General features: G+C 49.7%; 2 protein-coding genes and 1 pseudogene across 6 annotated transcripts in view; 1 reads left to right on the forward strand and 2 right to left on the reverse strand.

Annotated features, from left to right (window-relative positions):
• Positions 1-8,306: 8,306 nt before the first annotated feature.
• LOC119320618 lies at positions 8,307-10,412 on the forward strand (annotated as a pseudogene).
• Positions 10,413-10,502: 90 nt separating this feature from the next.
• LOC119323645 (receptor-like serine/threonine-protein kinase NCRK) lies at positions 10,503-16,669 on the reverse strand. 2 transcript variants are annotated; one of them, XM_037597340.1, is made up of 7 exons: positions 16,409-16,669; positions 13,123-13,256; positions 12,843-12,968; positions 12,633-12,752; positions 12,252-12,509; positions 11,888-12,129; positions 10,503-11,745 (listed from the first exon to the last, which is right to left on the reverse strand). In XM_037597340.1, the coding sequence occupies exons 2-7, from the start codon at positions 13,193-13,195 to the stop codon at positions 10,693-10,695; spliced, it is 1,872 nt and encodes a 623-aa protein (XP_037453237.1). In that variant the 5' UTR covers positions 13,196-13,256; positions 16,409-16,669; the 3' UTR covers positions 10,503-10,692. The 2 variants fall into 2 exon arrangements, with proteins under 2 accessions (XP_037453237.1, XP_037453238.1); XM_037597341.1 differs by having other exon boundaries at positions 12,843-12,956; positions 16,409-16,667.
• A 370-nt stretch (positions 16,670-17,039) lies between these two features.
• The window catches only part of LOC119322732, a 16,485-nt gene continuing 6,716 nt past the window's right edge, over positions 17,040-26,808 (reverse strand). For 2 of the 4 annotated variants that reach the window (XM_037596246.1, XM_037596243.1), the window contains 7 exons: positions 25,450-26,413; positions 25,285-25,373; positions 24,229-24,333; positions 22,979-24,139; positions 19,414-21,543; positions 19,109-19,304; positions 17,040-18,673 (listed from right to left, as the gene is read on the reverse strand). In XM_037596246.1, the coding sequence (XP_037452143.1) occupies positions 17,661-18,673; positions 19,109-19,304; positions 19,414-21,543; positions 22,979-24,139; positions 24,229-24,333; positions 25,285-25,373; positions 25,450-26,413 (5,658 nt within the window). In that variant the 3' untranslated portion in view covers positions 17,040-17,660. The remainder of the gene's footprint in view (positions 18,674-19,108; positions 19,305-19,413; positions 21,544-22,978; positions 24,140-24,228; positions 24,334-25,284; positions 25,374-25,449; positions 26,414-26,808) is intronic. The other 2 variants (XM_037596244.1, XM_037596245.1) reach the window with 2 other exon arrangements.

Raw genomic sequence — 26,808 nt, forward strand, 5'->3', positions numbered from 1 at the left:
CAAGTGGATGGCCTCCTCCGTCCAAGAGAAGGATATTAAAAAACTGCGGGCGGCCAGGTATCTGGCCAAGAAAATCGGCCACCGTCTTCCGGCGGCGGGACAGATTGTCCCTACATCGGAGCCCCATGAGAGGGTCGTTTTCCTCCCTCATTTCGTCCACGGGCTTGGGTTTCCCCTTCACCCTTTTGTTCGCGGCATCATGTATTACTACGGGATTGATTTTCACGATCTATCCCCCAATTCCTTCCTCAACATCTCGATGTTTATCATCGTGTGCGAGACCTTTCTCCGCATCTTGCCGCACTTCGGGCTATGGCTGAAGATCTTCAACGTGATGCCCAAAGTGGTGAATGGCGAACATGCCGAGTGCGGAGGCGACATGGTGAGCAGGATGCCCAAGGTCACATGGCCGATGGGTACTTTCAACGACTCCGTCAAGGAGTGGCAGCAGCAGTGGTTCTACATCACTGAGCCGCATGGCAAAAAGTGGGCCGCTGCTCCTGAGTTTCGATCTGGAGCCCCCTTGCGGCTCACGTCCTGGCCCTAGAAGGACGTGAACTTGTCGTCGTCCAACAAACTGTCAGTAATCAAGGCGCGTGTCAAAGGTATGGAAGACAGGGCCATGAGGCTTGTTGATGTAGTCCATGTGATGCTGGTCCGCCTGATCCTTCCTTGTCAGCACAGAAGCTGCAATTTGTGGGAGTATGACCCGGCCGAGCACCAGACCCTGCGGGAGCTTTTTGGCTCCTCGCACAAGGGCATCTGGAAGGTGCTCTTCAAGTCTGGCAAACCGTGGCCGGACTCCACCGTGGACCATGGGTACCAACTATCCCACCCCGCAAGTCTGGTAAGTCATCATTATGTCTTGGCCATCCGCATGCTTTATTGGTATGTCCCGAGGGAGATGTTTTTTAACGTGCCTTTCCACGATTACCTCAGGGATGGATGAAGAAGGTGGGGCGGATTCATTGTCCGGCCCCGTTGCCCGAAGAACCAGCCGGACCACTTGTGACGAAGATGCCGATCCCAGCGCCTTACGAGGCGCCGAAGAAAGAGGCCAACAAAAAGGCCAAGGAGACCAGGAGCGATCTCCGTCATCGCGGTGCCTCGGACACGAAGTCCGAAGACTCTAGTGACCCTCCCTCCTCCAAAGAGGACAAGGAGGAGGAAGAGGACGAGGAGGAGAAAGAAGAGGATGAGGAGGAAGAAGAGCTCGAGTCCCCTACGAGGGGGAGGAAGAAAAGGACAGCCTCCTCATCCTTAGAGGCAGATTCGCCTAAGAAGGGAAGAACATTCATCCCCGAGGCATCCACCACGGCTACCGACAGCAGCCCGGAGTGGGATCCCAGGGCCCAACCCCTGGTAAACTCGTAAGTGCATGAAATCCGAACATATCCATGCATCCAGAATTACTAGAATGTAGTATTTTGATTTGCACCGTACTTTCTACAGTCCAGCGAGGTCTCCTGCCAAACAGTCCTCATCGGAGGATTCGTTGAGTTCTGATGCCTTGGAGAGCGAGACACCTCCAAGGGCCCCTTCCCCAAAGCCTGGCTGTGACACTGAGGTGTCATCCCAAAGGGACCTAAGCCGGGGGGCGTACCTCGGGGGCCGGACACGTGGGAGCGGCGGTTCCCATGAACATCGACGGCGGGGGCGATCTTGGATTCGGCCCACAGCCAGACACAGTCCCAGAGACCCTTAAGGCTCTGTGATCAGGCAGGCAGCCCATCTTGTCTGGAGGGGGTGATCCTGCTCCACCCTCGATCTCTGTCCAACCAAAGGTGTCGGGCGGCCTATCGACAGCGCTGGAGAGCGCTTCCATCATTGATGAACATCGCGCCCTTATGGGCGCGGTGATAGAAAAGATTCAGGCCGCCGAGAGCGGACTGAATGAATCCTGCATTAGCCTTATAAAAGGCTTGGAGGTATGTTTTAGGAGTTGTTAGAAGATTGTCATAGTATAGATAGTAGCCCCTGATACATTGTTCGGAGAGGACAGGAACCGGACAGGGGATCAAAGTTCTGTTCGTAGGAGACTCAGCTAATGACATAGATCTATTGCTTTATGAATCAGGCGTCTGCAGCGACTTCCTCCTCTCATACTGCGGAGGTGTCCGGACTCAAGCAGAGTCTGGAGCGGGCCGAAGAGGAACTCGGCCGAGTGAAGAAGCAGCTGGAGGATAAACAAGGTATGTTTGAAACGTTAGTAAGTTTTAGCACAAGTAAGTAGTTGTGTCTAACTTAAAGCATATATATCGCGCACTCCAGGAGTAAATGCCGAAATTGAGGCGCTCAAGAAGGTTGTTGCCTTGGCCGAAAAGAAGGCAGCCGTGGAGCAAGCTCTCCGCGAGAAGCACGAGGCCAGGGTCGTGGAAGCTGAACGAGAGCTTCAGGAGGTCATGAAGAAAAGCGAGACTTTGGAGCGGAGTCTATCATTGAAAGAATCCGAACTCGTTCAAGCTCTCCAGGCCACAAATGACGCTTGGGAGGAAGCCCAGGTTGCTCTGAAGGATATCTAGGAGGCACGGAAGATTGCGGCTGGTAAGGGTTTTCTTATTCAGAGCGATTTGTATGCGGCCGCAGGGAAGATTCATGGTGATCCATTGAATCCTGGTTTTTCCAGGGGCGTTTGCGGATCTGCCACACAGCATATCTAATGCTGCCCAATTCTGCCGAGCTGAGGAGAAGGAAACTGCGGAGAAGCTCTTCTAGTCGCAGTATTTGGCGCCGAATTATCCGGTGCCGTTTGTTGACCAGCTGAAGCAGCTGATCGAACTGCATCAGGCGACTGAACTAGCCATGAAGGATTTGGTTATCCGGCTATGGCCCCCCGAGCCCATTCCGAGCAGTTTCTTTGGGCTCGTAAAGCGAATTGTGAGTGCCTGCCCTCGGCTGGACGTTATTAAGCGGTTGGTTTGTATAGAAGGTGCACGAATGGCATTTGCCCATGTGAAAGTGCACTGGGGGAAGCTTGATGCTGAGAAGTTGATGACCGAGGGGCCGCCAAAGGGGAAGGAGCACCGCAAGCCCGAATTATATTATGATGGTGTCCTGAAAGGGGCCCGCCTTGTGGCAGAGCAATGTGCAAAAGACATTATTTTTCCCTAAAGGCAGTTGTGCTGTCCTTTGTAAGGCGGAACAAAGTCCCTTTTATGTATGTGCCTGTTATGTGTGAATTTAATTCCTGTGCGGCCGTTTTATATGTTAGTCTTGAGAATTGGCCAGTCGTCGGCTTCTGCCCCCACGTAGGAACTACGAGGGTGTTCGGGATACACCTGAACACTCTTTATCCCATTCTTGGGTCCATGAAGGAGCTGTTCAGCATAGCGAACCAGGCAATCGGACTATAGGGCTTTATTACTCTCACTTAGCCATAGGAATTCGAGTATGGGAGGCGCAGCCCCTGGTGTTCGGAAGACCGCACGAGGGGTTCTAATAGTGCCTGATTGGTAGATCGATCCTTCGCACTCTGCATTTTATTATGGCATTATGCGGAATAAATCTTTAAAGATTTTACAACCTCTCGAACAGCTAACCAGCTCTCGCCTTATCATGACAGTCAGTTTTCGGCTTTCTCTGCTGAGGTGTTCGTCCGGCAGAACCGGGACACAATCACAGCAGTTCTCCCAGCGCTACCTTAGCCGATGTTGCGGAACGTAAGGTACCAAAACATGGGAGCCGGGCAAACCCAACTAATGACCCAAGACATGATTCGGAGCTGATGCATATAATGCTATAAGCTCGGGGTGCTGAACGACCGAGAAGGTGGTCGGACTTTGTTGCCATAGTGCGGGCGCAATGAAGCCCCTGGCGTTTTAAGGCACGACATGAAGTTTCGGATGTCGTGATGACAAAGTGTCGATGAGAAATGATAGTAGGTAAGCGTCAAATGACTCTACATGTTGTATTCAAGTAATACGACTATGCGTATGAGTACGGTGTATGTTATAAAAGAGAGGCATGACGGCGTAACCTGTTGGGACTGGGCGGTAGCGAGCTGTGCACAGATCCGAAGTAGCATCCAAATTGGATTCGGGTGGTGTGAAGATACCCCCTTTGTGCGTCCGAGCTGTTTACATGTCACCAGTCCAGTTGTGCGCAAAGGCAAGCCTGCAAAAAATGCTAAATGTGTGTGCGTGCTGCACAACGGCTGAGCCATGGGATGTGGCCCGTCCAGCTTATGCCGGAGGGCCTGTTTGAGCCCTGATCAGGCTAAGGTATCATGAAGTAGTTCGGGCTCCTTTATTGGTGTCCGGCAGTTTGGCTGTCGAATCAAGGTTCAATTGAAAAAGCCGCGACTCGCTGCTTCTGTTACTAAGGTGGCCGAATACTTGTCGGCACCGAGGTGAAGTTCGGTCTTGTCCGTAAGTGTGACTACATTACGTGGGTCTGATCCTCGAGTGATCAATCGCTGTCCGACGCACCGTGTCCTTGAGCAGCAAGTTTGGACTGTTGTCACCGCAACCAGGGGAATACCTCTGGTTGATATTGGCTGGACAGTCTAGTCGATCGAAGATGATCGGTCATATTTTTATACGACGGGGCAACTTGCTTTGTTGAGGTGTCGTACCGAAGAGTGTACATCTGCTCCTATGTGGATGGTGTTCACGGCCTTGGTTGGCGGAAGAAATTTCTTTTGCCCTGTGCTGTTTGACGATCTGGGTTTTTTTCCCAGTATCCGTCCGTCGCCTGTTCATCTGGGCTGACCTGCCCGTGTTCTTGTTCGGCTTGCTTGAAGGTAGGCTGATCAGGATTATGTTCCTCTTCGGCGCCGTCTGGATTATTTTCTTCTCCAGTGCTGGTGTTGCTGTGGCGGGGCTTGGAGAGGCGCCGATGACGCCCATGCTTTGATTTTTTCCCTGAGGGGTTATCTCTTGTTGCCTCATCACCATTGTTTTCTTTGGGAGTATCCACCATATATATATGATATGAAGAGGTGGCAGTCCAGCGTCCTATGGGCGGTGGTTCCTGTTCTTCTCCCGCATTGTCGTCTATTCCGTCAATGTCTTTTGAGTCGAAGTTAAGCACGTCGGTTAAATCATCGGCCGTGGCTATGAAGTGGGTGGTGGGTGGGTGACGAATTTCTTCGTCGCCTGCTTCCCACTCGAGCCGAACATAGTTCAGCCAGGAATCTCCTGGTAGAGAGAGAGAGACCTTAATGAATTTGGCACATCGCCAAAGGGGGAGTGCTGGAAGACATCCGCGGCGGTGAATTCCAAGACCGGAGCCCAATCAGATTCGATGGGCATGGATGCACGCGGTCCGGGACCTACGACCGAAAACAAGTCCGGGGGTCCGGAGGCATAGATTTCCTTAGAAGCGGAGTCTGTGTTCGGCTCCAACGCCGATAGGTGTGCGGCCTCCGTGGCGGGGTCCATCCAGCCGTCCTCAGACGGCACGATCTGTTCTGGATCAAAGTTCGGAGCCATGGCAGGCGCGATATCCCGAGTACTGCCCGACGGCAGATATAAGTCATGCGCGTGGAGACCGTTCGGTGTTCCTGACGTGGGCTCAAGTCCCTTGAAGATCAAGTCTCCGCGGATGTCGGCAGTGTAGTTTAGGTTCCCGAACCTGACCTAACGGCCAGGGGCGTAGCTATCGATCTGCTCCAGATGGCCAAGCGAGTTGGCCCGTAGTGCGAAGCCGCCGAACACGAAGATCTGTCCGGGGAGAAAAGTCTCACCCTGGACGGAGTTGTTGAAGATTGGAGAAGCCATCGAGCCTTACAGCGATGAAACAGAGGAACTCTCAATAAAAGCACCAATGTTGGTGTCAAAACCGGCAGATCTCGGGTAGGGGGTCCCGAACTATACGTCTAAGGCTAATGGTAACAGGAGACTGGGGATACGATGTTTACCCAGGTTCGGGCCCCCTCGATGGAGGTAATACCCTACTTCCTGCTTGATTGATCTTGATGATATGAGTATTACAAGAGTTTATCTACCACGAGATCAGAGAGGCTGAACCCTAGAAACTAGCCTATGGTATGATTGTTGTTCTGTCCTACGGACTAAACCCTCCGGTTTATATAGACACTGGAGGGGGCTAGGGTTACACAGAGTCGGTTACAGAGAAGGAGATCTACATCCGAATCGCCAAGCTTGCCTTCCACGCCAAGGAGAGTCCCATCCGGACACGGGACGAAGTCTTCAATCTTGTATCTTCATAGTCCATCAGTCCGGCCAAAGTACATAGTCCGGCTGTCCGGATACCCCCTTATCAAGGACTCCCTCACCTACCCGAGATCCGCCGGTTTTGACACCGACACGCGGATTCCGTCAGTCCGTTGGAGTCGACTTCACCGACACTTTTTCTCCGGTTGTCAAACCGGGCACGATTCATGTAGTCCTTCAGCTTGCGGTCTCTCGCGCATGGCCGGTGCATCAGATGGATGTGTCGAACGCATTCCTGCATGGCCATCTCTCGGAGCAGGTCTTCTGTCAGCAACCCACTGGTTTCGTCGATGCGGCTCACCCCGATCATGTGTGCTTGCTCTCCCGCTCTTTATACGGATTGAAGCAGACCCCTCGAGCCTAGTACCAGTGCATCGCCGCCTTCCTGCAGCAGCTTGGGTTTTGAGGTACTCGCTCCGACGCCTCGCTATTTGTCTACCATCAGGGCCAGACGACTGCTTACCTGCTCCTATGTGTAGACGACATCATCCTGATGGCCTCCTCCACTGAGATTCTTCGCATCTTACTGCTCGCCTCAGCGCTGAGTTCGCCATTAAGGACCTCGGTCCATTGCACTACTTCCTCGGGATTGAGGTGGTGCGACGCGCCAATGGGTTCTTTCTCCATCAGCAGCAGTACGCCTAGGACCTTCTTGAGCGGGCAGGCATGCTTAACTCAAACCTGTCCCCACACATGTCGACACGAAGGCCAAGGTCTCTGCGCTCGACGGCTCGCCCACGTCAGATGTGGTGTTTTATCGCTCCATCATCGGCGCACTTCAGTACTTGACGCTCACTCGGCCGGATCAGCAGTATGCCATCTAGCAGGTGTGCCTTCACATGCACGCTTCTCGTGACACTCACTGGAACCTGGTGAAGCGGATTCTTCGGTACGGCTCTAGGTCTCACGTTGACGGCCTCGTCCTCGACCGACCTTGTTGCCTACAGTGATGCCGATTGGGCTGGCTGTCCGGACACACGGCGCTGCACTTCAGGCTACTGTGTCTACCTGGGGCCCTCGCTCATATCGTGGTCGTCTAAGCGACAACCCACGGTATCTCACTCCAGCGCCGAGGCTGAGTATCGTGTTGTGGCCAATGCCGTTGCCGAGTGCTCGTGGATCAGGCAGCTTCTCCAGGAGTTCCTCCTTGACGTTTCGACGGCCACCATTGTCTATTGTGACAATGTCTCAGCGGTCTACCTCTCCGCCAACCCTGTCCATCATCGTCGCATGAAGCACATTGAGCTCGACATTCACTTCGCGCGTTGGCAGGTGGCTCTCGGACGTGTCCGCGTTCTACACGTTCCTACTGCTCAGCAGTTTGCCGATGTCATGACCAAGGGGTTACCGATGCCTACATTTGAGGAGTTCCGGTCCAGGCTATGCGTCACCGGTGACGTATCGACTGCGGGGGGTGTTAAACATATTATGTAGGTCTACACGCATGTATATGGTTAGGATAATCTCCTACCGGCCCCACCTCTAGTTTCTTTGTATAGATGAGGCTGAGGGCTTCCCCTTTACATATATACGTGTGTTGGGCACCCGATCAATATCGAGAGTTGCATTGCCTTCCAACAGAAAACATCAAAATGTGGTTAAATAGTTCTGCAACCGTATTTTATACTCCCTTAGTCCCAAAATTCTTATCTTAGATTTGTCTAGATACTGATGTATCTAATACTAAAACTGACTTGATACATCTGTATTTAGACAAATCTAAGACAAGAATTTTGGAACGGAGGGAGTACTATTTTATTTGGTATCAAGTATGTACCCTTTAAGTTTGTTTGAGACTAGGTTGTTAAAGAAGTTGAGCACACCGTACTTAGTCTCAGACTTGGCTTCCTCAACATTCATTTGATTGGACATTATTGGACCCAGTGTATGTGTGTGTGTTGCTTGATTGGTGCTCTTCGCCGGCGCTATTCGTCACGCTGTGTACCTGCCGGCGGTATGCACACACATGACGAGGGCCAGCCGGCCTGGACACTGCAGACCACAGAGCGTATTATTGTCTCCCGCATGAAACGGAGCGCCGGCCGATCCATCCATATATATATGTGTGTGCGCGCGATCTTCTGTGGATTGTATTTTCCCTACTCAACCATCGCGCTCATGGTCGGGGCCATGAGGAGGCCAACCCAAGCGCATCTCGTCGGCACTGCCGCGCTCTTCCTGCTGGCGGCTGCCATCTCCGCGACAACCGTCGCCGTGGTGAACTCGGAGGCCGATGCCCTTCTAGCATGGAAGGCCAGCCTCGTCAACGGGACCGCGCTATCTAACTGGACCCGGACCACGCCGGTCTGTGATTGGGTAGGCGTGTTTTGCAACATCAATGGCCGGATCAGGGGGCTAAATCTCCCGCGACTCGGTCTCTCGGGCGAGCTCGACACGCTCGACACCGAGGCACTTCCGGAGCTTGCCTCTCTGAACCTTTGGAGGAACAACCTCGGAGGCCCCATCCCGGCCAGCATATCACGGCTGCGCTCCCTCGAAGTACTCGACCTCAGCGGCAACGGGTTCAACGGCTCCATCCCGCCGCAGCTTGGTGACATGCCAAGCCTGGCCGCCCTCTATCTCTACGAGAACAACCTCAGTGGTGAGATCCCACGCCAGCTCTGCAACCTTCTCTCCATCCACTCGTTGGACATGTTCAACAACCGACTCACCGGGGAGCTCCCGAACTGCTGGTGCAACCTGCAGTCTCTGCGGTACATGCGCCTGTCAAACAATCGGCTCACCAGGGAGCTCCCGGATTGCTGGTGGAACCTACAGGCTCTGGAGTCCATGTTCCTGTCCAACAACTCCTTCTCAGTTGAAATCCCGGCGGTTAAGCCAAGCCACAACTGCTCTCTCACGTCACTGTCTCTTGCCGGAAATGCCTTTTCCGGAGCCCTCCCACTCCTAGAGGGTTGCAACTCGCTCGCTATCCTCGACCTCAGCAGCAATATGTTTAACAACACCATTCCGCCACAGCTCAGTAGCATGCGCAGCCTCACCGACCTCCGGCTCTACAATAACAACCTCGTCGGCAACATCCCGCACCAGCTCTGCAGCCACCTCTCCATCCAGACATTGGACCTGTCAAACAACCGGCTCATCGGGGATCTCCCGGACTGCTGGTGCAAATTCCATGCTTTGATGTTCATGGACCTATCGAACAACCGTCTCACCGGCAAGCTCCCGGACTGCTGGTGGAGCCTAGAGGCTCTGATTTTCATGGATCTATCCAACAACTCCTTCTCAAGTAAAATTCCCGCAGCTATGGCAAGCCACAGTTGCTCTCTTAGGTCTCTTTACCTTGCTGGAAATGGCTTCATTGGTACCTTCCCTACCGTTCTAGAGGGCTGCAACTCGCTGTCCAGCCTGGACATGGGGAATAACAAGTTCTTTGGTGTTATCCCTCCATGGATCGGAAGTCAGATCCCATTGTTGAGAATCCTTAGCCTGAAATCAAATAATTTCACTGGAGAAATTCCTCTAGAGTTATCACGCCTTTCGCAACTTCAGCTGCTCGACATGGCAAACAATAGCTTGACCGGCTCGATTCCGGTAGCCTTCGGCAGCTTGACCTCCATGATGCATCCAAAAAATCTATCGACTACAAAACCGTCTGACAAGTTTAATTACTATGACAGAATCGACATAATTTGGAAGGGCCAGTACACGATATTTAGAAAAGATATCCACTTATTAGCCGGTATCGATTTGTCGGGCAATTTGTTGTCTCGTGCATTCCTGAAGAGCTAACCAACCTTCAGGGCCTCCAATTTCTAAACCTGTCCAGAAACAATTTGTCATGTAGCATTCCTAAAAACATTGGTAGTTTGACTTTTCTCGAGTCCCTTGATCTATCATCTAATGGCCTTACAGGAGCCATTCCGTGGAGCATCTCGAGCTTACCATGGCTCGCCTCGTTGAATGGCTCGAACAATCTTTTGTCGGGCAAAGATACCCACCGGGAATCAGCTTCAGACCCTGACTGACCCATCAATTTACTTCAACAATTCTGGGCTATGTGGATTTCCTCTAAACATTTCATGTGCCAATACTTCGCTTGCACCGGATGAGAGAAATGGTGAAGAGGAGGACCACTGGATGTACTACTATGTGATTGCTGGGATTGTGTCTGGTCTCTGGTTGTGGTTTGGTACGCTCTTTACAGTTAAGTCCTGGAGATGTTATTTTCTTTCCTTTGTGGATGGTATGCAATGTAAAATTATGAAAAGTTGAGACATTAGTTGTGTTATCTGCAATATTGTACCTCTTTCATTATTATTTTTGGCGAATGTACCAATTAATAGCATCGAATCCCTTGGTAAATTTGGTCGTAATGCGTCTCACTCCCATATTTCTTCTCAAATTCATTTGATTACGTTTTTCCTGTACAAAGATAGATCGATCTTGCCATGGCGCCATGCCATTCATGCACGCGGAGGATCGCAACAGAGTTTGAGGTGCTACTTCACTATTCTATCTATCTCTTCCACGACGTATTCGATCGATCTCACGTTCACCTGAAGAGGCTCGCCGTCGTTGTCGGCTGCGTGAACGTCTCCAGCCGCGGCTCCGTCAGGTCCACCTCCTCCTGCTCCGCCGACCGCCAGCTCCGGCCCATCGCCGCCGGCGTGCCGACGTTAACCGCGACCTCGCCCGACAAGACGGTGCCCTTTGCATTGCTACCGTTCCCCCCGTGCAGGTGATCATGGCGACGGCCGTCGTCGCCGTCCTGCCACACTGAGCATTCCTGCGGCTTCTCGGCACGGAAGCCCGGGGCGAAGGCGGCGGCGGCGGCGGGCAGGTGGTGGCGACGGCGCTTGTCGGCAAGGGGCGCGATGGTGGAGAGGATCTGAACGACCTCGGTCATGGTGGGCCTGGCCTCGGGGTCCCACTGCAGGCACTCTCTGGCCAGGTGCGCCATGATCTGCATTTCCTCGGGCGGGAACGCGCCCTTCAGCGCCGGGTCCGGCAGCTCCGCCACCACCAACCTGCTGTCCCGGAGCCGCGACGTCGCCCACATCACCAGGCTCTCGTCCGTGCCGCCGCCACCGGCGCCGGCGCCGCCTCTCTTGTGCACCGGCTGCCGGCCGGTGATGAGCTCGAGCACCACCACGCCGAAGCTGAAGACGTCCGACTTGAGCGACGCCTTGCCGACGATGGCGTACTCGGGGGCGAAGTACCCGAAGGTGCCCAGCATCCGCGCCGGCGAGCTAGAGCAGCTCGTCACGCCGTCGTTCATCAGGCACTTGGCCATGCCCAGGTCCGTGATCCGGGCCCTGAACCGGTCGTCGAGCAGGATGTTGGTGGACTTGATGTCGCGGTGGAGGATGCGCGGCGCCGCCGCCTCGTGGAGGTACTCGAGGCCCCTCGCGGCGCCCAGCGCCACGCCGACGCGCGTCGCCCAGTCCATGGGCTTCCTGTTGAGGTCGTCCAGGCACTCCCGCAGGTTGCCGTTGGTCATGCACTCGAACACCAGCAGCCGCTCCAGCTGCCGCCCCTGCCGCTCCGAGCAGTACCCCAGCAATGGCACCACATGGCAGTGGTTCAGCCGTGACAGCAGCTCGATCTGTTCATTCATGGAGGAAGAAGATGCAGATGCCAATCAATGGTCATGGATCATGGATTCTTTTTCAGAGTTCATACTTTTTTGAAAAAAGTTCAGAATTCAGACTTAATAACAGAGTAAAACAGAGCATGATTTGCAATACCTCTGACAGGAACTCATAGTCTTCGTCCGCACCACCGAGGGGCCGAAGCTTCTTCACGGCGACGACTTTGCCGTCGGCGAGCTGTCCACGGTACACCTTGCTGGTCCCGCCGACGCCGATGAGGTGTTCGTCGGAAAATTTCCCTGTTGCCTGCTCCAGCTCCACGTAGGAGAACCGGAGAACCACGCCGGGGAATGGGCCGTCTTCGCTCCGGGAGACGAGTGGGCAGCTACACAAAAACCCTGTGCCCGGAGAAAAATCAGAGTTGAAAGTTTGAAACAAGAATCAGGGTGTGACTCCATGTTGTCCTGAATATAACTTTGAAGCATTTAGACAAATAATGCAGAGAAATGTTTTGCCTTGCCTTTGATGACACTGAGCCCGGGTTTGGGTTTCAGTTGGGTAAGGGGAGAAGATCGATGGCTAACGAGGTTCGATCTGCTGCTCCAGCTCGCGTACTTGTCGAAAGAGTGCATCCGGGAACGCGGGGAGAGTGCGTCCTTGCGGCGGAAGTAGTACGCCGTTGTTCCGACGAAAGCAACAGTGGTGAGAACCACACATACCAGGAGTGTAGCAATGACTGTTTTGCTAGAGAAATGCTTCCTCTCTTGTTCAGAACTTCCTGGAGAGTTAAAACAGGCAGCATTCAGACAGTTAACCACAGCACAAGTTTCATTTTAACATTCAGTATCCAAAGTATATATATGTCTGAAACTCTGAATCAATAGAGGAGAATTTCATATACCAGATGTGCAGTTACAGGAAGTGAAGCAACTCCCACTGTGCACCACAGCGTGTTCTTCTTCCTGAAGGTCCTTGTCGGAGCGGCATGAGCAGTTCCATGACCCTGTGCCGCCGTTTTCATCTGCAACGACCGACACCCAAAGTTCAGGTATCTTGGTGGCATGACTTGTTTAACTGCTGATAAGCATAAATTGTGCCTAATTTCTCATACCTCGTATGCAATGGCACGAGGAGTCGCAACTGGATGACAGGCTGCTATTGGAGTTTGCTTCGCCAAGTGGATGAGCGGTGCACACACAAGTCCAGCTTGTCGCTCCAGTCCCCCCTGCGGTAGTATCTGTATGTTAATGCGGGGATCAGATGCTAAACCGCCTACTGTGAGCACATTTCGTTCAGTGTGCTATGGTGCTCTCGATGTTTAGGACATTCTAAAAAAATTATTTTGGACAATTACAACAAATAGATCTAGTTCATGAGTGTGCAGTGCTTACCACAGAAAGCTCCTTGTATCAGAAGTACACAGCTGAGGGAGGCCAGGAGAAACTTCATGTGGAGATCCATCATCAGCTAGTTTGCGGGTAAGGAGCAGAGAGGAATATCAAATAGGCCCCATCCAGTACAATCTCTGAAAATAATGATGGAAAAATAACAATAGATGTATGAAAATCATGGCTTATTGACCAAAATGAGACCGAAAAAAAGACATCAATTTGCTACATATAAATAGCACTATGAACAAGTACATTTCACCTTTTTGATATTGTTAAAGAATACATGGTTGACTATCTATTGATATCAAATTATGCCACTATATATTTATGTAGGAGAATAGATAAAACAAAAAAACAAGCATACATCACCACAAGCATCTGCAGTTGCTCATTAACAAGTACAAATTCCTATTAGATGCTGAGTCATCATTAACAAGGTAGAACCTATAAGGAGAATGAGTGAGTCAAAACTCGTACTTACAACTATCTAATCCTAAATGGGGCTATGAAGCTTACCGAACCTACGGCGCCGCCATGACATCTTTGAGGGTTCACAGCCAAAAATCAGCTGAAAGTAATGAACTGGCCTGACTAGTGAATTGCTTCAGACAGCATCCTTGTCTGAGAGCACTACTAAAGGGAGGTGGAGTTCTAAGTTATGATTAACAAAGGGGTCAGCTTATATGAAGGCAAGAGAATCCGAGCAATGAAAGGACAGAAAGCTATCAACTTCAACGACAAGAAAAGTCTTGTAAACACACTGCACATCCATCATTGTGATAATAAACTCAATTCAGGACCAGCACCTCCCCTGCAAGACAGGGGACATCTCAACCCACAGCACTACACACTAGCTAGGAAAGATAAGTAGATAGGTCTACGGCTAGGACAGCTAGAACAGCAGTCATCTGTTTCCAACTACAATGAGACTGGATTGCATGTGCTAATTGGGTGCGATGTTGGATGGAGACTGTGGACTGAAAGTTGAGAGGACAACAACTGAGATGAGAGCCGCAGATGCCGCGGGTGCTCGGCTTGGCGGTGATCGGAGATCTCGGTCTTGGGTAGGCTTCTAAAAGAGAGCATAGGCCAAGTTGCAGCTTATCTTCTACTGTAAAACACAATGTTCTTATTTATCTTCTGAAGAAGGCAAAACCGGAGCCTTCGTTCTGCAACAAGTATTTGCAGGAACCTAACAGCGAGCGAGATCGCCGTCATCATTCTATTCCGACTCATCTGCCCCTCTTTCTTTAACTTTGGAACATAACTTTAGGCTTTAGCCGTTGGATTCTGTCGGCAAAGGACGGCGCAGAGGCTTCTTGAGGAGACGACCAAACTTGCTTTCTTTCATTCATTCGTTCATTTCAGCGCATTGCTTACTCTGATGGCTACATCTCACCTCGTGGACGTGCCATCTGCAACCACCGCTGCTTAAACTATTCCAAACATAATACATCTAGGTGGTGGTGGTGGGCAGGCAGGCAGCAGCTTCCCCTTTGCACTTGTGAATTTCTTTTTGGCGACGCACGCTAAACCGGTTGGTTGCGAGGCACACATCGTATCTAGATTCTACATGCATTATACATACATTTGTCGTGGCCAACAATCAAGTGAGAGGACTAGTAGTGTATGCATGCCCAGGTTCATCTTCATCTTGTTCCCCTTTTGTCGTAGAAGAAAAAAGAAATTATATGTGCGAGTATCAATCAACTATCAACACCTGGGGCCTGTTCTTGGGATCCCACATGAACATTTTGCTAATCTCCTTTGCACCGACGCCGTGAACGAAAAAACAATTTGCTAATATCCTTTGCACCGACGCCGTGAACGAAAAAACAAAATGAAAAACCATTTGATTGATTGATGGCCTCCGTGACGGCGAAGCTCGGTAGGCCAGCCAATAAGATGATGAGGAATACTGAAAAGGAAAGAAAGGGGGGCCTGACATTGACACTGACACTGATAGATGGATACTAGTAGTACATGTAAACGTCGCTCATCATTGGGTTTGGTCCCAGGTCAGGGGCAAACAAAATCTTGGGAGCAACCACGGAAGGGCATAATAATCCCCGGTGCCGGACGCCGTACGGCACGCCCCCACGGCATTCCTCGACGCTGGATTCTGTGACCCGTGGCTCTCTAAACATGAGGACGGAATTAGACGCATTGGTTGCAACCACTGTCATTAAACTAGTGGTGGTGATGGGTAGAGTGGGGAGGGTGGCCTAGAATTTGAGCATAGTAGGACAGTATTAAACTAGCGGCCTCACTGACAGGGGGTAATACTGATACTAATACTAGGTGCTGCAGTAAGACGGCATCCGAGGTACAGTAAAAGTGAAACCGGAGGGAGAAAAGAGTCGAATAAATATATATATATATCTTGGGGCCATGTGAATGAATGGCAGGGCCGGATTGCGTCGGAGGCGGCGAATTCCCCTCCCTGTCCAAACGAAGTCCAAAAGCACCAGAGACAGTGCTAGTGTCTTGGTTGCGGGGTAAAAGGGAAGAAGAAATGCGTGGACAGAGCACGTTGGGGGTAGTAAATTACCGCTCCCCGGGCGGCTAGGAAGACCGGGTCGACGGAGAAAAAAGCTACTGCCGCCCTCGAAGGGAGAAAACAAGTGTGCTGTGGGCGGCGCTGCTCCATGACCAGGAGGTGGACTAAAGGAATCATTCTGCGATCTCGCAGAGCGGCAGCGTGGAGGAGGAGGGAGGATGCCAAGGTAGATACAGTCGATGGGAGGCGTAGACAGCACGGCATCTACTCCTGCTGCTTCTGCATTTGAGATGGCATCTTCCCGTCCGTCAGACGGCCCGTGTTGGCAACGTGAACCCGATGAACCTGAGCCTGAACCTGAACCGAGCCCGTCAATTGTTTGAAATCTATAACAATCACGGCCGCATTTTTCGTCGGAACTAAAGTTTTGAAAGGAGGGGGGGAAAAGCTAGGGGAAGCTCGAGTCCGTTGACACCACGGGCGCGGTTGCTCGTTCCGCTGGTGACTGACGGCCGGGCTGCTGCGCCCGCGCCTGCCGAGGAGGAGGAGGAGGAAGAAGACGGAGGAGATTCGGAAGTTCGCGGACGGGTCCTGGTGGGCGTTGATTGGGTGGTGGGTGGGAGGAGGAGCAAATCCGGGGAGGGACGGCACAGGCAGGCACGGCGAGGCGATGCTTGTTCAGAGGAGGGGGCGGGGGAGGAAGGAGAGGGGCGGAGAACCGGAGTTGAGGGCAGCAGGCATTGCAATCGACATATGAGAGGGAGGAGGAGGAGAGATGGTGCCTACCTCAGCTGCTGTGCTTCAGCTCAGCTCCGTCATCCATGGATCCGCTGCCGTCTCCATCGCCGCCTGTCCGTGAGAGATGGAGCGAGGGATGGGGCGTGGGTCTGGGGAGCGTTTCTGTTTGTCTGATTGCGCTCGAGTTGAATGCGCTATAGGCAGGCGCCCGTCCCGTTGGTCAGGCCGGTAATAATAAGGCCGTCGTTAATGCCCCTGCTTACTCCAGCAGCGAGGGGCAGGATGAGGCGAGGCGAGGGATGCGGCCAAGTCCACTCCTCCACCTCTTGGCTTGGGCCTGGCTGTCTGTCCGTCCTCACGCACGAGACCGCCCCCAAATTCAATCCATTCCATTCATTCCTCCATCCCCCACAATCAATCATGCCAGTCACGCGCTCCCGGTCCCGGATTCATGCCCCGCACCGCACGCACGCACGTCCCACCAACACGCACCGCACCGCACCGCTTGCAGTTCCTCGGGACACCGTCCACCGTACTTCCACAAAATGTACATAAATAAATATAAACGAAAGAAGAAGAAAATGGCAGTAAAACACCGTCCACCCTTCCTTGAGCTACCCAAAAAGAAGTGGACAAGGTAACCAGGTGCAATACTGGTGAAGACGGAGTATAACTCCAGTTTTTTTCTCAATATAAATAAATAAATAAATAAATAATGCCGCACTAGTAGTAGTAGTAGTTAATATCACATTCCCCTCCCGACCCAGATCGGGCTCCTCCCCTGCGATACATGTCCATGTGCACTTTAGTTGACTTACCACACCATACCTCGCCATGTTTACAGACATTTTCTGCCTCCCACGGCAGGCTGCTTATTTTCTCACCACATGGGATGGGATCCAAGGCAGCTCAGCCACCTCACCTAGCTCCATTTCCCAGCCGAAACCAAACCAAATCCTCGCACCACCCTAAAAATGCACTCCTACTTACTTACATTCACACTGTCAGAGATCACAAGGACCCATCTCAGCCTGCCAAAGGCCCAAAGCAGGCAGTCAATCAGCCACCCAGTCGTGGCATTCGCTGAAACCACCGGCACTTCTATAAACAACTTACTGGAGTTAGTTCAAAAAATCGCTACCATATCAACAGGGGCGGTTCCTCTGCCCGCGCATCTCTCGGCTACAAGGACGCGAACGATCGCCGCTAAAGGCTTCCTAGACCGGCTTCTAGGTGGACAGCTCAGGACAGCAACAGCGCAAAAGCGAAGCAAGCGATGACCTGCAACAGGTCGCGCCGGCTAGGCTTCGTCGTCCGACAGGCACACCACCTCCGCGCTCGGCCCTGCGGCGTTGCTGGGGCCGCTGCTGTCAGGCTCCACGCCGAACCTGGCCGGCATGTACGGGTTGCTGTTCGGCGGCGGTGATGGTGACGGTTCCAAGCCTGGATGGTTGAGGACGGCGGGTATGTGAGCGCCACCGCCGGCGTGCTGCTGCTGGGTTCCTGGCGCCGCCGGACCTGCTGAGGTGCTGCTGCTGCTGCCGCCCAAGGCCATGTTCAGATACGACGCCTGCTGCTGGAGCTGGGCAAATGTGAGGGCGGGATTCGACGTCCAGACGGGGTCCGTGTGCCGACCAGGTGGACCGAAGTACGTCGGGGCGGCTGAGCTTGGGCCTGGCGCTGACGGCGGCGGCGGCACTGGTTGGTGAGCCGGGCCTGCTGGAGTCATGGAGGCTAGCACGGCGCCTGGCTGCGGAAACGCCGGCCTTAGGCTGTCCGTGACAAACTGCCCGCCCGCTGGAACCCCTAGGATGGCAGGGAGCTGCTGCTGCTGCTGGTGGTCCGTGGGGATGACATATGGCGGGCGCATCCTGAGGTGCTGCAGATGAGGAGAGGGCGCACGCAGCTGCTGCTGCTGTGCTGCTGCTCCAGCGGGCGGCCTGTAGCTGCCCTGTGGCCGAGGCGTCGGAATGCCAGGTGGCATTGTTCTGTAGAGGATGCTGGGTGGAACTGATTGTGGCTGGAGAGGGCGCAACTGTGGTCCGGCGGGTCCGTGGCTTGCATGTAGCGAAGGCGCTGGAACAAAAGGCGGTGATGTTGCTCCAGAGAGATTGCCAGGCCTCGCTGACTGTGACTGGACCGTCCGTGATGAGGATGGTAGAGCCACCGGCGGAGGGCGGACGTTGGGTCCTGCTGAACTGTGCGCTGCCGCTCCGATGGATGGCGATGGGATAACCGGCGGCGATGCTGCAATCCGAGCCGCTGATGAAGAAGACTCGGGTAGCTGATCCATTACAGGGCTCATCAATCTCCCTGCAACGCACAAGGAGAAAACTAACCATTACTCGCATGATCAAACGATTAAGGAGCGTCTCAGTAAGCAACAGATCTCAATGGATTTAAATTGTGCTTTGGCTTTTCAAGTCAATGTAGTGCAACCATCTGGCGTTGGGATTCCTTGAAAAGGAAGTGAGAAACAACAAGAAAATGACACTCCTCGCAGATCACACATGTAAGGGTTTCACCGTACAGAAACAGCCAAATATACACAAGGTGCTGGTAAATGAATCATGCAAGGACACCATGCTCCATCTTATATGTTGATCAAAAGAAAAAGAAGCGTTTCGAAAGATGTGTATCAAACAGAAATATCACAGCGAGCAGAGCTAAATGCTGAAAGACTAGCTATGACCAGATCATTGTTTTGGAAAACAAACGAGATACTCTAGCAAACAGTTAGGTGGATACCATGAGATGCAACTGATGGCGTGAACTCGCGTTGGAAATTCTCAGCTAGTGATTTGCTCACGTAAACTTTCTGGTAGATACCATTCAACTGAGTCCGCTTCACACGATGAGCGGAATCTTCTTGTTGAAGTAACGAGTCATACTTCCTGTTTATCTTCTCTATTTCTTGGTTGCGCTCTGCCTGAAGTTGTGATCTCTGTTGACAAATAGATGTGCAGCCAAGCAAGACATGAAAAAAAACTCACGACGAGCACATGCAATTTACAGTAAAACAGATAATAGACAAACAAAACAAAAAAACAAACCTTATCGTCATGGCCTTTATCAAGCAAAGTGCTCCAATGAATTATTTTTTCCAACTCATTTCTCAGCGGTTCATCACTAAATGTTGGATTATTAAACACTAATGGCGTGACTGGAGGGAGTTGGGTAGGCTGCTCAGGACCGATAGGGATATGCTGAACTGTGGTTGATAATTGCCGTTCAGGCTGCAAATCCTGGGCTGCCGTACTGCCTACCATACCTGCTCCTTCTGCTCCTGCAGGTCGATCACGCATTGACGCTGATGGCTGTATTTCAGACTGCAGATCATGCTCAGGACTGGCTGCTGTGTTTGGTTCAAAACCAGCTTGTCTCCTTTCTTCAGAGCGTGTTCTTTCAAGTGGGTCATGCTGAACTGTGGTTGCTGTTTGCAGTTCAGGCTGCAACTCCTGGGCTACTGTCGTGCCTAGAACACATGCTCCTTCTGCTGCCACAGGTCGGTCCTGCATCAAGGCTGATGATTGTATTTCCGATTGCATATCAGGAGCTGCCACCACACCCAACGCATCTGTTGATTCTGCTCCGGCATGTGAATCCAATGAGGTTGATGGTTGCACCTCAGGCTGCGAACCTCGAGCAGCAGTGGCGCCCATGATACATGCTCCTTCTTCTGCAGCTTGATCCTGCATTGAGGTTGACAGTCGGGCTTCAGGCTGCAAATCACAAGCTGCCTCTGTGGCCAGAATACCTGCTGGTTCTGCTTCTGCTGGTGGATGACGCAAAGTTGCTAAGCTTTGTTGGGCAGGCAGACTCGTACTCTGTTCCACAGGCATTGAGGCTGGTGGTTGAATAGCATGAGGTGTCACCATGCCCGATAACTCTACACCTGCATGTGGATCCAATGAAGGTACTACATTTTGATGGACAGACAAACTCTGCAGACCAGACACAAAAGGAACGCCCCGCATTGAGGTTGATGATGATTGCATTTCAGGTGGCAAAACCTCAGCTGATATGGCACCCAAGGTACCTGCTTGCTCTGCCTCTGCTGGCTGATCCTGCATTGCTGCCTCGGGACCCACGATACATGCTTGTTTTTCTGCAGGTTGATCTTGCATTGAGGTTGACTGTTGCACTTCAGGCTGCAAATCGCAAGATTGGTTCAGGAGACATACTTGATAGATACTTGATTGGCAAGTTGCTAAACTTTGTTGGGCAGGTACACTTACACTTTGTTCCACATGCATACTTGATTGGCAAGTCTGAGTTTCAAATTCAGTAGACACTGGTAAGGTAGCTGGGCTAACTGGTGACTCCAAGTGGACTTGATCTGTATCAACAGTGTCATCATTGTTTGCATTAAGTCCCCTAACAAGAGAATCTGCAGGTTGATTCTGCATTGAGGTTGACAGTTGGACTTCAGGCTGCAAATCACAAGCTGCCTCTGTGGCCAGAATACCTGCTGGTTCTGTTTCTGCTGGCGGATGACGCAAAGTTGCTAAGCTTTGTTGGGCAGGCAGACTCGTACTCTGTTCCGCAGGCACTGAGGCTGGTGGTTGAATAGCATGAGGTGTCATCATGCCCGATAACTCTACACCTGCATGTGGATCCAATGAAGGTACTACACTTTGATGGACAGACGAACTCTGCAGACCAGACACAAAAGGAACGCCCCTCGTTGAGGTTGATGATGGTTGCATTTCAAGCGGCAAAACCTGAGCTGATATCGCACCCAAGGTACCTGCTCGCTCTGCCTCTGCTGGCTGATCCTGCATTGCTGCCTCGGGACCCACAATACATGCTCGTTTTTCTGCAGGTTGATCTTGCATTGAGGTTGACTTTTGCACTTCAGGCTGCAAATCGCAAGATTTGTTCATGAGACATACTTGATAGATACTTGGTTGGCAAGTTGCTAAACTTTGTTGGGCGAGTGCACTTACACTTTGTTCCACATGCATACTTGATTGGCAAGTCTGAGTTTCAAATTCAGTAGACATTGGTAAGGTAGCTGGGCTAACTGGTGACTCCAAGTGGACTTGATCTGTATCAACAGTGTCGTTGTTTGCATTAAGTCCCCTAACAAAAGAATCTGCTCCTTCCAGCAACATACTTGGATTAGCAATATTTTCTGCCTCAACATGTCCAGTATTTCTACAGTCACCAATTGAAGATTCCTGATGCAAAATTAAAGGTGTTTGTGATCAGTTGTCTGGCATCACTAGACTATACGCAATGACAATGAACACATAAATAAATCAAGTATGATGATACACGGAATCACGAAAAGCAAAGCAGGACACACTGGAATGACCACTATGTGCCAAGTTTTGGAATGTGCAAAATAAATACTATTTATGTCAAATGGCGTAACTTTGAAAGTGCTTTTCAACAAGCAAGCGACATAAATGCTCAAACTAATATAATCGACAACATATGTAACTCTCGATGCCTACGGCACAATAGGCAATCAAGGCTGGAAAAATGATGATTGACTGCATACACAATCTGGACAACCCAAATACATGGTGGTGCATATTCATTTCTTTTTGGGTCTATACATGCCATCATTCCACACACACGACACACTATCACCAAGGTGGGACTATGGCATGGTGCAAGTGGCAGAAACTTATGGTGGCGAAGCAGCATTTTGAGGTGTTGTTAACTTACCATTTAGTTTATTTTCCATATTATCTCTAGCCATGTTTGTTAGGCACACACCTGTCGTAAGAGGATGGGGAGGTTACTTTCCAATTATTCTTGCGCCCATGGTTTTCGAGTCGCGACTCGGATGAGTCGCTTTGGGCTAGCGACTCGGAAAAAGTCAAGCCTGCAATTCCGACTAGCCGTGACTCACGACTTGAGTCAACACTAAGTTGAATCGACATTTTTTTGCGACTCATCGACTAGTCGCGCGACTCGAAAACCATGCCCTAGTTTTCCTGTCTGCCACTTTGCTTTTTCAGCTGCACCTACCTATCTATCTCCACCAAGGCACCACCAGGCCATAAACCTTCAAGCATGCAGCCTCGTAGAACTACCTGTTGTGTTCCACTCACAAGGAACACAACTGCAAACTAATAGACCAACTCGTCTCACTCACAATTAGAATGGGGAACTGTAGCAAAATAGCTCAGTTTTGGTGATCTGCTAATCTTCATCATTTAACTAGCTGCAAGATATAGCTCCAGGCAGTTGCAGTTCTATGTGCAACCTATGGAGAGTCAGTTGACCCCACAGGTTGTGTAATCACTCTAACTTCATTCTTGATATTGCATCAAAAAATCACAATTCAGAAAACTTATTGCTCTACCACTGCCACTGGCTTGAGGTTAACTCTTGCAAGGAGTCAGGATTAAAGCACAAGCAAGTTGTACCAGCACACAATCCTCAACAACAACAACAATAACAAAAACAATAACAACAACAATAACAACAACAAAGACTTTAGTCCCAAACAAGTTGGGCTGGGCTAGAGGTGAAACCCATAAGATCTCGCAACCCACTCATGGTTCTGGCACATGGATAGCAAGCTTCCACACACCCCTAGTTCTCTGGTGATACTCCAGTCCTTCAGAATAAATGCATTCTGGAAAGTGAAAATTATACCTGACCAACTGAATCATCATTTGCAGGAATAGTACTTGATGAACAACCAGCTCTTTGTGCACCCATGCCATCAGAACTAAGGATGGAGTTTCCTGGAAAATCAACAGCTTCTGATGCTGGTCCTTCACCTGAGTCCACAGAAGTTGCAGCTGGCTCATTTTCCATTGCCTGTGTAGATATGCCCCCTGACAGAACTTCATTTCGTACTAATGCAATTTCCATTAACAATCCATCATCTAATGACTGCTGGTTATCTGACACAGAACTTTCAACAATATGATACTCGCCACTCTGCTCCTTAAAATGGATAAATTCTTCCATAACAAAGTTCGAATCTGGTAGAGCAATATGCTGATCAAAGTCTTGATCTAATTGGCCTGATTTTGCTACCTGGTGGAGATTCTCCTTCAGATGTCGCTCTACGAGCCACCTATCAGATTGCAGTGCCTCGAGTTTGTTATGTTGGAGGCTCATGTGGTCCAAAAATGCATACATAAGCATAGTGAACCACTGAACAGTTAGCTTTATTTTGTCACTCCTGGTCACTTCATCAATGTGACTTTTACGAATATGCTCCAGAACTAAAGTGCACACTTCCTTCAGTCTGAGAACGTTGTTCTGTGTGTACGTGTCTAAACCTGAGATCTCAAGCTGTTGTTTACAAAGGATATTCTTTTCTCTCAAGGAGAAAACATTGTCAATTAACTCCATTCTTTTCTCCACGATCATGTTAGGAAGGTCATCCTTTGACAAATGACATTCTCTGTGAGTTTCTTGAACAGGCTCCTGCTCCTCTGAGATCATGTGATCAGCACCAGATGAGACCACTTGGGTGTCCTCCCATGAGATTTGGGTGTCCTCTACTGACACTGGTTGACCATTGATGCTAGTTTCAATTGAGATTTGGGTGTCCTCTACTGACACTGGTTGACCATTGATGCTAGTTTCAATTAAGATTTGGGTATCCTCTACTGACACTGGTTGACCATTGACGCTAGTTTCAATTGCTCTATCTGGATTTTTTTCCTCTGGGAACCTTAATCTTCCATAGATGAATGATGCAAGCTCTTCATTGCACTCACAGTTCAAGCTTTTTCCAGCAAGGGCAATCGACTCTCCAGAATTTATCTTATACTTAAGAACAGAAGCAGCATGCCAACACTGAAGAAAATGATTAAAGAACGTTGGCATATTTGATAAACATAAATATGAAAATAAAAATACAATGACTTTGCGGGTGTCTTTCTTACCAAGGATATGATGATTGCGTGCAGTATGCTCACTGGCTCTGTAACAACTAGATGATTCTTCAAAAAATACTCAAACAACTGTTCAGCCATAGCTCTTACATCATCCTGCATTTCCAATTTACACAAGATGCTCATTAGCCAGGTAAGCATGAAGAATCAATGCAAGAGCAAAGCAAAAGAATGAACAAATGAGAAAGGCACGTAACAAAAATCAAAAGAACCATTAGCGAGAATATTTTCCATATTCCAGTACTAAATCTTTGTTTCACATGGGTGTCAACTGTCAAGAATGTATAGTCATTAGACATATCAGATTAAATTACAGGAAGTGCAACAGAGCATATCTGAACTGCAGACAGTCAAGACAAATTTAGCAGCTCTTCACTTTGGGTTACCCTAATCACAGTCCTCAAGACAGGCATATATGAAAGCTCTTGAGAATGTACAAGAATTGGTGTGTTAAACTACATAAAACTCTTCTACGGTATAACTTTTAGCTTGTCAAGGTGAGTCAGACAAGCTTTAAACATTGACTCTTGAGTTGTGACCTACATAAAACTTGAGGGTTAGTGTTGACTTATAGCCTACCTGACATATTATATCTGATTACTAGTTGCACAATTTGTCCATGAATAAAAAAATTGCCATGACAAACTAGCCAAAGACGGAAAAAAATACTCCCTCCATATCACAATATAAGAAGTGTTTTGACACTACGATGGCGTCAAAACGTCTTATATTTTGATACAGAGGGAGTAGAGACCAACCATCGAAACAAGGGAGCAAGGGTTGGTCTTACTACCATTTATGTCAAACATTAAGCCCCACTAGATGTAATTGTGGGCACTCACTGGCAGTTAGTTTAGGCATTTTTTATATAAGTTCCATTCAGGTACAAATGCAAGATTAAATTTAGGATTTTGTTTGTTTGTTTTTGCATGCAGATAATAACGAGTTTGTACACTTTCTGTAACCTTCTGTACATTAGCAGAACATATTCTAAGCATAAGTGACTTCGATGCATCCTGCCAATAGCAGAACTAAGAAAATTCATACCGGCAATTGTAGGGCCGTAATTAGTTTTGACAGCTCTTTCTTAAGTTGGACGTGAAGATTCTTGGGTGTGCTCATCCGTTTTTCCACCCCTTCAGAACAAAATTGCATCAGAACATGTAATGAATATATGCAGCAGAATGTATTATATGATGATGAACATGATACCTAATGTTTGTTGTGTGTCATCTAGTGGTTGAAGAGCAGGACTCGATGTAGAATTTTCAGGCAACACATCATGGTGATTGTTGTCATGTGAACTTTTTGAAGATGGACCTGTGATTTCGCCAACCTTTCTACGCTTCCTTCTGGTTTCATTGGCTTCTTCTTCAGCAGGAACTTTGGCTGGTTCTTCCATGTTTTGTAAGATGTTATGGCTTGATTGTGGTGGCTCAGATATATAGCTCCAAGAGGGAGATTTTCCATCCAGTAAATCTAACCAGAACTTAGATGGGTCTCCATCCGATGCACACATTTCCTCTTTTTCACCTACTAGTGTGATGTTTCTTGAGTAAAATTTACCACTCATGTTAGCTTCCGATATGCATGTGCAGTTAAGTTTGGTGCTGCCTACAACATTTGTGGCTAATTTTTTCAAGAACTCTGAAACTACTTTATCCATAAAGTTGTCCCTTTCAGAGTTTTTACTTGCACAGTTGTCATGCTTAAGCTCATCAAGTCTAGTGAAGAGACATGATGCACCCCAACTGATAAAGGAATGGCTTGCGCTGTGTGTTATATCCTTCTTATCAATAAGCATGCCCTGTTTTGCAAGCACAAGCCACTTCTCCTCCATTGTCAAAGGAGTGTATAAGCGAAAAATGCTTGGATAGCTAAGATGTGACTCTATTTTGATTCTTTGAAGAGCCTTTTGATCAGTAAGTGGGTTCCAGTCACTATTATATATGATAATGGCATCAACAGATGACAGCTCAATACTTGGGAGGCATGCATTTGTTTCAATCAGAAAAACAAATCTCCCCTTGGTCTTGTCATTGAACTTATTAAGTGCCATCGCTTTCTTCGAGAATGATCCACAAAATCCAACACGTTCATATGACTCTGGGCCAAATTTGTGACGCACAACAGTTTCCAAAGTATCACCCATTGAGCTTCCACCTGGTACACCAGACTGCCAGAACATGCCAAGAAAACATGCTGAGTTAAGAAAAAATGAAGGAGTTCTCAAAGACACAAATTTCATAGAGGAGCATCAAGGGAATACTTCAATAAGAAATGACAACACTGCTGAGTACTTGAGGGAACATGTTTGGAACAATAAGTGAAATGGCGCTTGCATGTCACTTGGAGGAATTTATCATATATTATTTCTTTTCATTGTTAATTACTCGATATAAGGAAAGTACTTTTGCACGTCATGGCAACACCATGTTCACTCGTGTAAAAATCTACTGACATAAATAGCATATTGGCATTTTATGTGGCACTCATGACATCGCACCTGAAGCAAAATGCAAGCAAGATAGCTTATGAGCATATTGTAGTAATGTAGAGATTATCCCTGGG

This window comes from Triticum dicoccoides, chromosome 6B (genome assembly GCF_002162155.2).
Source record: "Triticum dicoccoides isolate Atlit2015 ecotype Zavitan chromosome 6B, WEW_v2.0, whole genome shotgun sequence".
Classification (NCBI taxonomy): domain Eukaryota; kingdom Viridiplantae; phylum Streptophyta; class Magnoliopsida; order Poales; family Poaceae; genus Triticum; species Triticum dicoccoides.